General features: G+C 40.4%; 1 protein-coding gene across 1 annotated transcript in view; it reads left to right on the top strand.

The window, feature by feature from the left end:
- The first annotated feature begins 212 nt into the window (after positions 1-212).
- The window catches only part of PRPS1 (phosphoribosyl pyrophosphate synthetase 1), a 28,020-nt gene continuing 14,507 nt past the window's right edge, over positions 213-13,725 (top strand). The window contains exon 1 of the mRNA XM_087829284.1: positions 213-472. Within this exon, the coding sequence (XP_087685410.1) occupies positions 351-472 (122 nt within the window). The 5' untranslated portion in view covers positions 213-350. The remainder of the gene's footprint in view (positions 473-13,725) is intronic.

Here is a 13,725-nt window from a genome sequence, read left to right as displayed (position 1 = left end):
CCCGCCCCCGGCCCCCCCCCCCCCGCCTAGCTACTGTGGACTGGGCTATTTTTAGCCTCTCCCCTTTCAAGGCCTGCATCTAATACCTGAGCGTGCTGGTTGTAGGCGGACCTACAGCGAGGTCCGGCCCCTCCCTGACTCTCATCTAATGGAGGCGAGAGGGGTGTAGACTTCCCTGCTGGCTCCACCTCCCAGGCACTGGGCAATTTAGATCCGCGCGCCGGGCGGGAACGTAAGATGGCGGAGTAGCAACGCGAAGCTTTTAGTACTGAGTCTCTGGGCTGACTTTGGTTCCGGTCTGGCAGCAGCAGTGATCGCTGAGCAAAGAGTGCCTAGGGTAGTCAGCCAAGATGCCTAATATCAAAATCTTCAGTGGCAGCTCCCACCAGGACTTGTCCCAGAAAATTGCTGACCGCCTGGGCCTGGAGCTAGGCAAGGTGGTGACTAAGAAATTCAGCAACCAGGAGACCTGGTAAGGGTGAAGTTGGGACCTCGACCGGCCTCACCTGCCCGGGTGGCAGGGGCAATACGTGGGCGGCAGAGGGTAGGGGGAATGGGGCCGCCACCTGCGTTCTGAGGGACCGGGTTAGGGGGAGCGTCTGCTCGGAGGTGAGCGTGTTCTAAGGGCTGTTTCCGTTATTTTACCTCTCGCGGGGGGTAGAGAGAGTGTCACATTGGCTCTCACCATTTTGGTAGGGTGGAGTCAAGATTGAGCTTGAGGCGAAGCTTCTGGGTTTGAAGGCTAGGGTTGGAGGACCCAACCGGGGGATAGAGGCTCACTAAAGCGAAGGGAGGGGAAAGACTCTTAGCCTCAGCTGTGGGGACACGTGGCTTTGTCGCTTCGCTCTTGAGCCACCCAGGCTGAACAAGTGCCTCTTGGACCAGCTTGCGTAGGAGAACGTACTGAGTACTGAGTCCTCCTGGTGTTTCTTCTAGGATCTAAGAAGCAGCTTATCAATTCTAAATTATGTTGGGTTTGATATTGAGGGAAATGAACATTAAGTACTGAGGGGCGCTAAAATTACTACTGAGGACTTCCTTAGGTTGGCAAGTGTTGGCTTTTCACATCTTTAGAATCACATAAATAGAGCCATATTTATGTTAAATCTAGTTGATCAGGTAGTGATGCATTAACTCTGCATCTGATTGCCAGCATTTCAGCTTGAGCCATCCAGAAAATCTTAGGGAACCTTAATCCTGAATACTTGACCTTCCCCAGTGCAGCTACTGGTACAGATAATACAAAAGCATATTTTTTAGTAGCAAAGTCTATCCTGAACATGTCCACTTACCACTTATCTTGGTGCTGTGTGGGAAATAAATCAACACTTTGAATGTTAAAATAATTGAGGAAAGATAATAAGAGTGGAAGACCTGGATCACACAGTGCCTTCCAACTCGATTTTTTTCCATTGCCTTGCTAATTAAATTTGCTCCTTCCCCCCCACCCCCACCCCCACTTCCACCCTCCTCCTGCACCTTGAGGCCATCTGAGTAATAACTAGGTGTCTGAGCCTTTCCTACCCCTTCCACCTAAAGGTAGGATCGTCTGGTACTGATAGGCCTACTTTATGTTTTGTTGTTACCTTGTTGATCAAATCAGAGCAGTGCTCACAATCTTACAGTGATCTGTTAAGGGGAAAGTTTACACCAAACCTAATGGTTAGTTAAATAAGTTAAGATTGCTTTGAGCATGTTTTCCTAAATGCTTTTATTTCCATTTTTCTTTCTTTAAACTTATTACCAAAGTGTAATTCTTGTTATATTTTGTAGACCCTGCTGATAAAAGCATTCGTTTATAGTGGACAGCTTCCTTCTGAATGCTTGATTATTATGCTGCTGCTTGTGATGCAAATAATACTGCAAACACTGATGCCATCTGTAACCAGGCAATAACTTAGTCAAAAGAGGCTAGCCAACCTGCTGTCTTTAGCTTTGACCACACCATTATGACTCATGGGCTGTAATAAATAAAGAAGAAAAACATGACCAGACTTTGCAAGGGCAATATAGCTAGGGGACAAGAAAGATTTTCATTTAGAAGTTTATATTTTTTGGTTCCCTTATAGAACTGTGGTTATTAAATCCTTTTCCTATGCTTCTGGGAAAAATACAAAAGCTTTATTTTTCCTTGTGTTAACCCTTCACCCTCTGCATAATGAGAACCTGAGACTATATTGGGAGAGGGGAGGGGGCGAACAACTTCGTTTTCAACTGATTGATTTATCTGAATTTATCAGCAATCCCAATCTACTTTTCTGAGATGTAAGGCTAATTTCATTTTTTAAAAACTGGGCAGTAACATGCGTGGAAACATTGGATAAGATTAAACCCAATGTGGAAAATTGCTGACTGCTTAGGTTTCTTTCTTTCTGGCTTAATCATTAGCTTTTTGGTTCCTTAGATGTTCTGAAATCCTCACTGAACATAATTGAATATGTTGCCTTTGGAGCTTCCCCCCACCAAACTTTGTCTTTTCTGTGCTGCAGAAATGGTAACTGTAGCCCCATGTGACTCTTGGGATCTAAAGATCATGGGCAGGGCAACTCAGTGGGTGCTGTGGGTCATCAGATAGGGAACTGCAGATCCCATCCTCAAATGAAACAGAGTTTTTGCTGTTTTTTGCAGTTTGGCAAAATCTCAGGGGTTGATGTTCTCTTGAGCAGAGTGGCTTTTCTTCTGAAGTCAGGATCATCCATTGCTGTCCTGTTATTAAAGAAATATGTGTGTGTGTGTGTGTGTGTGTGTGTGGTATATCACACACAAATAGTTAAGAGAGGTTAAAATTTAGGCCCTTGACTCACTCGGAGAACCTGGATTTGGTTCCTGAGCCTTTCTTTGCCTCAGTAATATGAACTATAAAGTGGTATCTACCCATAGTTTTGAGAGGTTTAAGATAGGACTGAAGTTTTTAGAACATTGTCCAACACAATAAATGTTGGTAAGAAGGGGTGGTGATGGTATTGCAGAAAATGTGAAATATAATATAGAAGAGGATGAGGGGTAAAAAGACATCTCCCAACATTTCACCATCTAAGACAAACTTCATTTTGATGTATGACCTTCCAGATGTTTGTTCGTGTGTTTATATATTTTTCCCCCAAATATAAGACATGTTGTTTATAGTTTTCTTCACTTTGCAATATATTTTGAATAGTTTCTCCCCTTAATATTTAGCCTACATGGTTTTAAACAGCATGTATTTATTTATTTATTTAGTTAGTTAGTTAGTTAGTTATCCATCCTCACCCAAGTATATTTTTTCCATTGATTTTTAGAGAGAGTAGGGGGGGGAGAAACATCGATGTGAAAGATTGGTTGTCTCCTGCACCGCCCCAACCAGGACTGGGGAACGAGCCTGTAACCCAGGTACATGCCCCTTACTGGGAATCTAACCCTAGACCCTTTGGTGCACAGACCTATGCTCTATCATTGAACCACACCGGCCAAGGCTTAAACAGCTTTTAAGCAATATAGTTTCTTTTAAGATTTTACCATAATTTTAGATAACCAAGTCCTTATTAGGTATTTCCAATTTTGATCTAATGCTTTTAATATGAAAACCCTTGAATATAAATCTTTGACCATTTCTGATTAATTCCTTAGGATACATTCCTAGAAGGGGAATTACTAGGTTAAAGGGTATGTACCATTTTTAGGTTTTTTAATACCTATTGCCAAATTGCCCTCCAGAAAAGTTGAACCAATTTCCACTCTCACCAGCAGTAATAACAATATTAATAATAATTAATGTATAGTGAATACATAAGATGTGCTAGTTCCAATGCTAAGCACTTTATACACATACACAAACACACACACATGCGTATTTAATCCTCTCAACACTGTTATGAGGAGTTATTCTCACTCTCCTCATTTTATGAATGAAGGAACTGAAACAGAATAGAGCCTAGATATAAAACCACATGTATATGGGCAGATAATTTTCAGTAAAGGAGCCAGAAACACACAGTGGAGTAAAGGTAGTCTCTTTAATAAATGGTTCTGGGAAAACTGGAAAGCCACATGCAAAAGAATGAAACTGGATTACAGTTTGTCCCTATGTACAAAAATTAACCCCAAATGGATCAAAGGCCTAAATGTGAATGAGACCTGAATCAATAAGTTACATAGAAGAAAACATAGGTACCAAACTTATGGACCTTGGTCGTAGAGAACATTTTGTGAACTTGAGCCCAAAGGCAAGGGAAGTAAAGGCAAAAATAAATGAATGGGACTATATCAAACTAAAAAGCTTCTGCACAGCAAAAGAAACTGACAACAAAACAAGGAGGCAGCCAACCACATGGGAGATGATCTTTGCAAACAGTAGCTCCGACAAAGGTTTAGTTTCCAAAATATATAAAGAACTCATAAAACTCAACACCAAATAACCCAATCAAAAAGTGGACAGAGGAATCAATGACGACTCTCTCATCATTGATGTTTCTATCTCTCCCTCTCCCTTCCTCTCTCTGAAATCAATAAAGATATATATATTTTTTAAAGTGGCCAGAGGACCTGAATTGACACCTCTCCCAAGAAGACATATGAACAGCCAACAGATAGATGAAAAGATGTTCAACCTCACTAACAATTAGGGAAATGCAAGTCAAAACTACAGTGAGCTCTAGCTGGTTTGGCTTAGTGGATAGAGCATCGACCCACAGACTGAAGGGTCCCGGGTTCAATTTTGGCCAAGGGCATGTGCCTCAGTTGCAGGCTCCATCCCCGGCCTGGTCAGGGAGCGTTCGGGAGGCAACCAATTGGTATGTTTCTCTCATGTCGATGTTTCTTTCTCCCCCTCCCCCCTCTCTTGCCCTCTCCCTCTCCATTCCACTCTTTCTGAAAAGCAATGGAAAAAATATCCTCAGGTGAGGATTAAAAAACAAAACAAGAAAACTACAATGAGATACCACCTTACACCTGTTAGAGTGGCTATTATCAACAATGCAAGCAATAAGTGTTGGAGAGGTTGTCGAGAAAACAGAACCCTCATTCATTGCTGGTGAAAATGTAGACTGGTACAACCACTATGGAAAGCAGTCTGGCGATTCCTCAAAAAATTATGAATAGAGCTACCATATGACCCAGCAATTCCTCTCCTGGGTATATACCTGAAAAACTCCCAAACATGTATTCACAAGATATATGCACCCCTGTGTTCATTGCAGCATTATTCACGGTAGCCAAGACATGGAAACAACCAAAGTGTCCTGCGATAGAGGACTGGATAAAGAAGATGTGGTACATGTACACAGTGGAATACTACTCAGCCATAAGAAAGGATGAAACACTGCCATTTGTAACAACATGGATGGAGCCTGAGAATATTATGCTAAGTGAAATAAGTCAGTCAGAAAAAGCTAAGAATCATATGATTTCACTCATATGTGGGATATAAAACTGAAATTCATGGACACAAACAGCAGTGTGGTGGTTGCCAGAGGGAAGGGGCTGGGAGGTGGGGGGCAAAGGAGACCTTAATATATGGTGGCAGGAGAAGATATGACTTTGGGTGGTGGGCACACAGAGCAGTATACAGATATGGTAACATAGAAACCCACACCTGAAACCTATATGTTCATTTTAACCATTGTCACCCCAATAAATTTAATAAAGTGTTACAAAAAATAAAAAAATGAATGAAGGAACTGAGATTCAGAGGTTAAGTAACTTGCCCAGTTCTGGGTATTGTCCTTTAAAATTTTTGTTGATACATTATCTCATCTGACTTAAAACTTGAATATACTAAAATTTTTTACTCTATTCTCATCAAACTTTGGTTTATCTGGTTATTCTAGATAGGCAGAGAGGAGAAAATTTTTAATTTTGGTTGCCTAAGATTTTCCTAAGAATTATATTCTTTGGTTAGTTAACTCGATGTATTTTGCATATGCCAACATCTCTGTCTAAATTCTTGAGAGTTCCTTAATACCAACTGCATTTTATTTATTTACTTATTTTTTAATCCTCACCCGAGGATATTTTTTCCATTGCTTTTCAGAGAGAGTGTGTATAGGGGAGAGAGAGAGAGAGAGCAAGCAAAACATCAATGTGAGAGAGACACATCAATTGGTTGCCTCCTGCACGCACCCCAACTGGGGCCAGGGATCGAGCCTGCAACTGAGGTATGTACATACCTTTGACCGGAATCGAACCCGGGACCCTTCAGTCCTCGCGTCAATGCTCTAACCACTGAGCCAAACCATCTAGGGCCACCGGCATTTTAGATTCACTTTATTTCCTTTTTGTATTTCTTAACATTCTGTGCTCATTGGATGCACTTATGCTTGTTGCTAAAGGAAAGAAAGGGTGAAGGAAAAGCTGTTTTTTTCTCATTGGTTGGGCATAGCCAGTCATCTGGCCTCCCCAGAACAGCTGGGAGAATGATTGGCACAAAGCCATTTGGAAAACACACCATTAGCTAGAGGGAGAGAACAAGGATGTTATCCTTTAAATTGCTAAACCAGGTCCTGGCTGGTATGGCTCAGTTGGTTGGAGTGTCGTCCCGTACACCAGAAAGTGGTGGGTTAAATTCCTGGTCAGGGCACTTACCCAGGTTGCAGGTTCGATCCCTGGTTGGGGTGTGTGCGGAGGCAACCGATTGATGTTTCTATCTCACATTGATGTTTCTCTTTCTCACTCCTCTCTCTAAAGTAAAAAATAAAATAAAATAAATTGCTAAAACAGGTCTTTCCACTTGGACCCTGGAATTGTGCACCATAGGTTATGTTAAGAGCAAACAGGTTTTAGGCACAGCTGTTCCACTATCAATCATTGCCTAACTTATCTCTTAGAGGAAACCATAAGAATAATATTAAGATTTTTGAGGATTCATTGAACAATTTATTGACCAAGCTGTATAATCTGACTGTAGTTCATGGGCTTTTTAAGGCTTTATGAAAGTCTGTACCCTATATTACTTATGGAGGGAGATATTATTCTTGACTAGTGAAATTATAATTATGCACAATAAAACAAGGCAGTGTCCTGGTTTCCTTGCAACTTAATGTTTGAATATAGTTAAATAACTTTTTCAAGTTACTAGATGCATTTCTGGTGATAACATCCTTCTATGCTTAAGGGGAAGTTTTAGTTCTTAGTTTGGCTTTGGGAAATGACTTAACTGTTGGTTGATTATCATCAGGTGATATAAAGGCACAAAATGGTACTAGAGCCCTGGCAGGGTAGCTCAGTTGGTTAGAGTGTTGTCTGGATATGCCAAGGTTGTGGGTTCAAACCCCAGTCAGGGCACATACAAGAATCAACCATTGAATGCATGAATGGGTGGAACAACAGATCCATGTTTTTCTCCCTTCCCCCCCCCCCAAATCAATAAATTAAAAAATAATAGTACTAGTGATTGTGTTGGATGGTGAGCTGGTGATTTTTTAATAATTAAGTTTCAAACCTTATGTGATGTTGGAATATAATTTTTAAAGGAATCACCTCTATTAAAACTATGTATTTGGCAAATGCTCTCTTATGTTTAAGTTGGCAGTGATAATTTTAATACCTTACCAGCTTTCAAGAAAAGATTTGAAGTATGTTTCATGATAGTCAACATATAAAAGGTTCATTAAGTAGATACATCAGAAGCCTTACAGAACCAAGAACAATAGTAATTGTGCCAAGAATGTGGCAATAAAAGGGTTACAGAAGTTTAGTATTACTTTAACTGTATCCCTTGGCTTTCTGGCAGCCAAAGGGATAAAGGCATATGCAATTGATTTATGTAATTTTAACCAACAGTTAAGCCATTTCCCAAAGTCTTTAGATACTTACAGGCAAAGTCTTTAGATACTTACAGGCAAAGAATTTTGTGGGTAGGATCCTTAAATAATGATACTGAGTAACATAATGGAAAATGAAAGCAGTGTTTTAGGTATTTTTTATATTGACTCTGATAGTTGAGGCATTTGTAAAGAAGATAAGCCACTGCTATCTAAGCATGTTGTTTCCTGATCTTGATAAGAAAGCTTTAGAGTAGATCATTAGACCGTCTCTTATACATATTGTCTTGGATCTATTGTCAAACTGCTGTTCCCTAGTTCTTAAGCAAACAACTTGACTCTGGCAAGTGACTATCTGGAGCACAGATGTCTGTGTACTTGACTGAAACAACAGCCATAGGCTTCTAATACCAGATGTCAAGGACACAGTTGACTTCTTATGTGGAATCAGTATGCCTGACTTTGTTCTTTCCCAGGGAAATGGAGATTTTGGTTAAGGAAATTGTATGGGTGATGACTGGGTGGGATTAAAATTTTCTTCAGTTTTGAAGTTGCTCAGATACTTGAAGTATTTGGTCAGGACCCTAGAGTTGTGCAACATAAAACACAGAAGGGATTTTTTTTTAGCCTGGAACCTCTCAGAGGGTATAGAGTGTTAGTAAAAGAGATCTAGAGAAGTTCCTCTAAACTATCGCTGCCTCTTATTTGCGCATACCACAATGAGCACCTTTCAGAACATGCTCACCTCCAGGAGGTGTTGTAAGAAGTAATACAGAGAGACCCTGTGTAAACCATTACCCAGTTTTCCCAAAGTTCTGAAGCACAGTTTTTCCAAACTAGTTTTCTTGCAAAACTGTAGTATAATGCAACAACCAGGATATTGACATTGATGCAGTCAATATACAAAACCATCTATCACCACAAGGATCCTTCCTGTTGCCCTGTGGTAACCACACCCACCTTTCTTCTCCTCCTCTGTAGTTTTCCTTTTTATATTTACATTCTCTGGTTTGTTATCTGGGTAAAACTGGCCACATAAAATGAGTTGGAAAATAATTCCCTCATCTGTTTTCTCAAAAAGATTGTAGAAAAAAAATGTGTTAATTCTTAACTGTCTGGTAGAATTCTTCAATGAAGCTGTTTTAGGTCAGTCATCTTAGAGGTTTATAAATTTTATTGATTTTCCCTCCCCCAAGAACCAACTTTTTGTGTCATTGTTTTATCTCTGTTTTGTTTTACTGTTTTCAATTTCATTGAATTCTGTTCTTATGGTTATTTTTTTCTTCTGCTAGCTTTGGGCTTATATTGCCCATTTTCTGCTTTCTTGCTTTCTTTTTTCAATTTGATTTTAGAGGAAGGGGGAGAGCGAGTGATAGAGAGAGAGAGATATCAGTTGGCTCCCACATGCACCCAAGGAATTGAACCCGCAGCCCAGGTATGTGCCCTGAATGAAACCTGCCACCTTTTGGTGTACAGGATGATGCTCCAATCAACTGAGCCACACCGGGCAGGGCTATTTTCTAGTTTCTTGATGTAGGATCTTACATTATTGATTTAAGCAAATAAGGTACTTTTAATGTAAGGATCCCCAATATAAAATATGTTTTTAAAATATTTTTTTACTTTTCAATTACAGTTGACATACAATATTATATTAGTTTCAGATGTACAGCATAGTGATTAGATTTTTATATAACTTACAAAGTAATCACCCTGATAAATCTAGTACCCATCTGACACCATACATAGTTATTACAATATTATTGACTATATTCCCTATGCTGCACTTTGCATCCCTGTGACTGTTTTCATAACTGGCAATCTGCACATCTTAATCTCTTCCCTCTTTTCACCTATCCCTTCAACCCCACTCCCATCTGGCAACCATGAAAATGTTCTCTGTATCTATGAGTTTTTGTTTGCTCATTTATATTGTTCTTTAGATTCCACATATAAGTGAAATCATATGGTATTTGTTATCCTGTGACTTATTTCCCTTAGCATAATACCCTCTGGGTTCATCCATGTTGCTGCAAATGGCAAGGTTTTATTCTCTTTTATAGTTGAATAATATTCTGTTGTATATAGGTACCACTTCTTTTTTTTTTACTTCAAGATTTATATTTTTACATTTTATTTTTCAATTACAGTTTACATTCAGTATTATTTTGTATTAGTTTCAGGTTGTACCACTTCTTTATCCATTTGTCTATCAGTGGACACTTAGGTTACTTCCATATCTTGGCTATTGTAAATAATGCTGCAGTGAACATAGAGATGTATATGTCTTTTCAGATTAGTGTGTTGGGTTTCTTTGGATCATTACCCAGAAGTGGAATTGCATGGTCCTTCTTTGTTTTTTGTTTTAGTCTTTGTTTTAAAGTCTTATTTAGTCTGATATAGGTATTGCTACCCCAGCTTTTTAAAATTTGTTTCCATTTACATGAAATATCTTTTTCCATCCCTTTGCTTTCAGGCTGTATGTGTCTTTCTATCTGAAGTGGTTTTCTTGTAGGCAGTATACGTATGGGTCTTGTTTTCTTATCCATTCAGACACCCTATGCCTTTTGATTGGAACATTTAATGCATTTATATTTAAAGTGACCATTGATAGGTATGTAGTTATTGCCATTTTATTATTCATATTTTTGATCATTTTATTCTTCTCATAAAGAAACCCTCTTAACAATTCTTATAATACTGGGGATTAGCTCCTTTAGCTTTTTCTTTTCTGGAAGTTCTTTATCTGTCCTTTCATCTAAATGATTCTAATTTTGCTGGGTAAAGGAATCTTGGTTGATGGTCCTGGCTTTTCATCACTTTGAACATTTCTTGCTACTCCCTTCTGGCCTACAAAGTTTCTGTTGAGAAATCAGCTGACAGTCTCATGGCAGTTCCCTTGTAGGTAACTAATTGCTTTTCTCTTGCTGCTTTAAAGATTCTCTTTGGCCCTGGCCAGGTAGCTCAGTTGGTTAGAGTGTTCTCCCGATATGCCAGGGTTGTGAGTTCACTCTCCAGTCAGGGCACATATAAGAAGCAACCAGTGAATTCACAAATGTTTTTCTCTCTCCCCCTTCCTTTCTCTCTAATAAAATCAATAAGAAAAAGATTCTGTCTTTAACATTTGGCATTTTAATATGATGTGTCTTGGTGTGGACCTCTTTGGGTTCATCTTATTTGGGACTCTGCACTTCCTGGACTTGTATATGTCCCTTGCCAGGTTAGGGAAGTTTTTCATTATTTCATTTTTCAATAGGTTTTCAAGTCCTTGCACCCTCTCTTCTCTTCTGGTACCCTTATGATGTGAATATTGGTATGCTTGATTTCCTGAGGCCCCTTAAAATGTCCTCATTTGGGGGGATTCTTTTTTCTTTTTGCTGTTCTGACTGGGTGTTTTCTGCTACCGGGTCTTCCAAATTGCTGATTTGATCCTCTGTTTCATCTAATCTACTGTTTATTCTCACTAATAATATATTCTTCATTTCAGTTATTGTATTATTCATTTCTGACAGTTTTTAAAATGTTTTCTATTTCTCTTTTCTTAAAATTAATTAATTTATTTTTAGAGAGAGAGAAACATTGATTTGTTGTTCCACTTATTTATGCATTCATTGGTTGATTCTTGTATGTGCTCTCACTGAGGATCGAACACGCAACCTTGGAGTATCAGGACGACACTGTAACCAATTGAACTACTACCCAGCCAGGGCTTCTGTCTTCTTTTTTTTCTTTCTTTCTTTTTTCTTTTTTTTTTTTTTTCTCACCTGAGGATATTTTTCCCATTGCTTTTCATAGAGAGTGGAAGGGACAGAGGGCGAGGTGGGGGAGAGAAACATCTATTGGTTGCTTCCTGCACATGCGCCGACAGGGGCCAGGGATCGAGTCTGCAACTGAGATACATGCCCTTGGCTGGAATCAGACCTGGGACCCTTCAGTCCATGGGCCAATGCTCTAACCACTGAGCCAAATTAGCCAGGGCTATCTCCATTTTTATGTTTCCCATCTTTTTGTTGAAGTTCTCACTGAGATCATCTATTCTTCCCTAAGTTCAATGCACATCCTTATAACCAGTGTTTTGGACTCTGCATCTGGTAGATTGCTTGTCTGCATTTTGTTTAGTTCTTTTTCTGGAGCTTTGTTTTGTTCTTTCATTTGGGACATGTTTCTTTGTCTCCTAATTTTGGCTGCCTCCCTGTATTTGTTTCTATGTATTAAGTAGAGATGCTATGTCTCCTGGTATTGGTAGAGTGGCCTAATTTAGTAGATGTCCTGTGGGGTCCAGTAGATGTTCCAGGTGTGTTCCTTGTGTGGGTTGTGTGTGCCTTCTTATTGTAGTTGAGCTTAGATTTCTGTTGGCAAGTCAATGGAGGGATTACCATCAGGCTGATTGGCTGTGAAGAATGGCCATGATTATAGTGGAGGTGCTGTTTGGTGGCTGATCCTATGGAGCAGGAAGGATTCACTTTAGTGGGGCACTCTGGTGCCTGTCAAGTCTGCCCTTTGGGTGTATTGTTGGTGGAGGTTAGGGTGGTGCTCTGGCACTGGGTGTGTTGGTTCTGAGGCCACTTGGGGGAGGGGCTCTGGTGCAGGCCAAGGTCAGCCACTGCCAGTGCCCTGCCCTATGCCACTTGGTTTGAGCTACAAAGTGTTCTTCATATGGTTGTCACTTGTGCTGAGCTTGGAAGTGCTTGGGAGAGGCTAAGCTGGGAACAGAGCCCAGATGCTGTTTGTTTGGGGTTTGTGAACCTTTGAGAGATTTTGGAAAACTCCACAGTACCATTTGTATGGAAAAGCCCTTGGAAGTGGCTTGGGTGGGCCTGCAAATTGGGTGGAACGGAGTCTCAGGGGATCACCAGGGCAGGGCCAACCTTGTTAGCTAGGTTGATGGAGACTCAGACTTGGCACCTGCCTGGGCCTGCCGGCTGGGTGGGGGGAGAGATCAGTGAAGGAACAACGGCTTCTGCCAGCACTTAAGTCTGGGAGAAAGCTTCCCCTCTAAGCCCTTGCCCTGAAGCCAGATAGTTCAGTTCCTCTCTGTTAGTCCCTGGTGCTTTTCTAGCCGCTGCCCCAGTGCTAGAGCTCAGAGCTAGTAAGTCCATCAGCAAGTAAGTTCATGTTTGGACCTTTTAGGAGGACGCCCTGGAACTCCAGCAGCCTTCAGTCTCACCTAGATAAATCCCCTCAGCCACAATCCCTGCTGGTTTTCACAACCAGAAGCTGTGGGGACTTCTCTTCCTAGAACTTCCCCTGAGCTGGGGAGCCTTGTATGGGGCTGGGACCCCTCACTCCCCCTCCTCCAGCCCATTCAGTATCTTGTCTCTGCCTCCCCTATCAATCTCCTTGTAGCTTCTTGTGCATATCCTTAGTTATAAAACTTCTGTTCAGCTAGACTTCAGGAGGTTCTCCATGATCGTTGTTTTGTAGTTTAGTTGTAATTTTGTTGTGGTCATGTGAGCAGGGTAAAATAATTCTTGAATTTAGTGCTTAAAGAGAGTTTATCTCCAGAGATCCGAAACTAATGTGTTTTCCTCTTTGTTCTGGCTACCAGGAATTTCAACGTCCCTGTTCTAATTTCTTTCTGGTTTGATTTTTTTTTTTAGCAGTTGCTTTTATTTTTCTGGCTTTTCTGTATAAACTAACCCCATTCTTTTTAAAAGTAGGATCCTTTCCATTGTTACTTGGATTGGAAAGAAGTTAATATTAAATAATATTTATCACCTGTATTAGCTGCTTCTGGCAATAGAACTATCTCTTGATCAATAGATGTTACCAACCATTCTGATTTATGCTTGTCTACACATACTGTGCACATATGTACAAATGTACACCCACAAATACCCCCTGTGGAACTTTTATTTTTTAAAAAATATGTTTTATTGATTTTAGAGAGAGTGAAAGGGAGAGGGAGAAGGAGAGAGAGAAACATCGATCAGCTGCCTCCTGCCTGATCCCAACTGGGGATCGAGCCTGCAACCTGGGCATGTGCCCT

The sequence above is a fragment of the Miniopterus natalensis genome, chromosome X, assembly GCF_054644295.1.
Source record: "Miniopterus natalensis isolate mMinNat1 chromosome X, mMinNat1.hap1, whole genome shotgun sequence".
Classification (NCBI taxonomy): domain Eukaryota; kingdom Metazoa; phylum Chordata; class Mammalia; order Chiroptera; family Miniopteridae; genus Miniopterus; species Miniopterus natalensis.
Note: the sequence above shows the minus strand (reverse complement) of the source record. Positions and strands in the feature narration are given on the sequence as shown.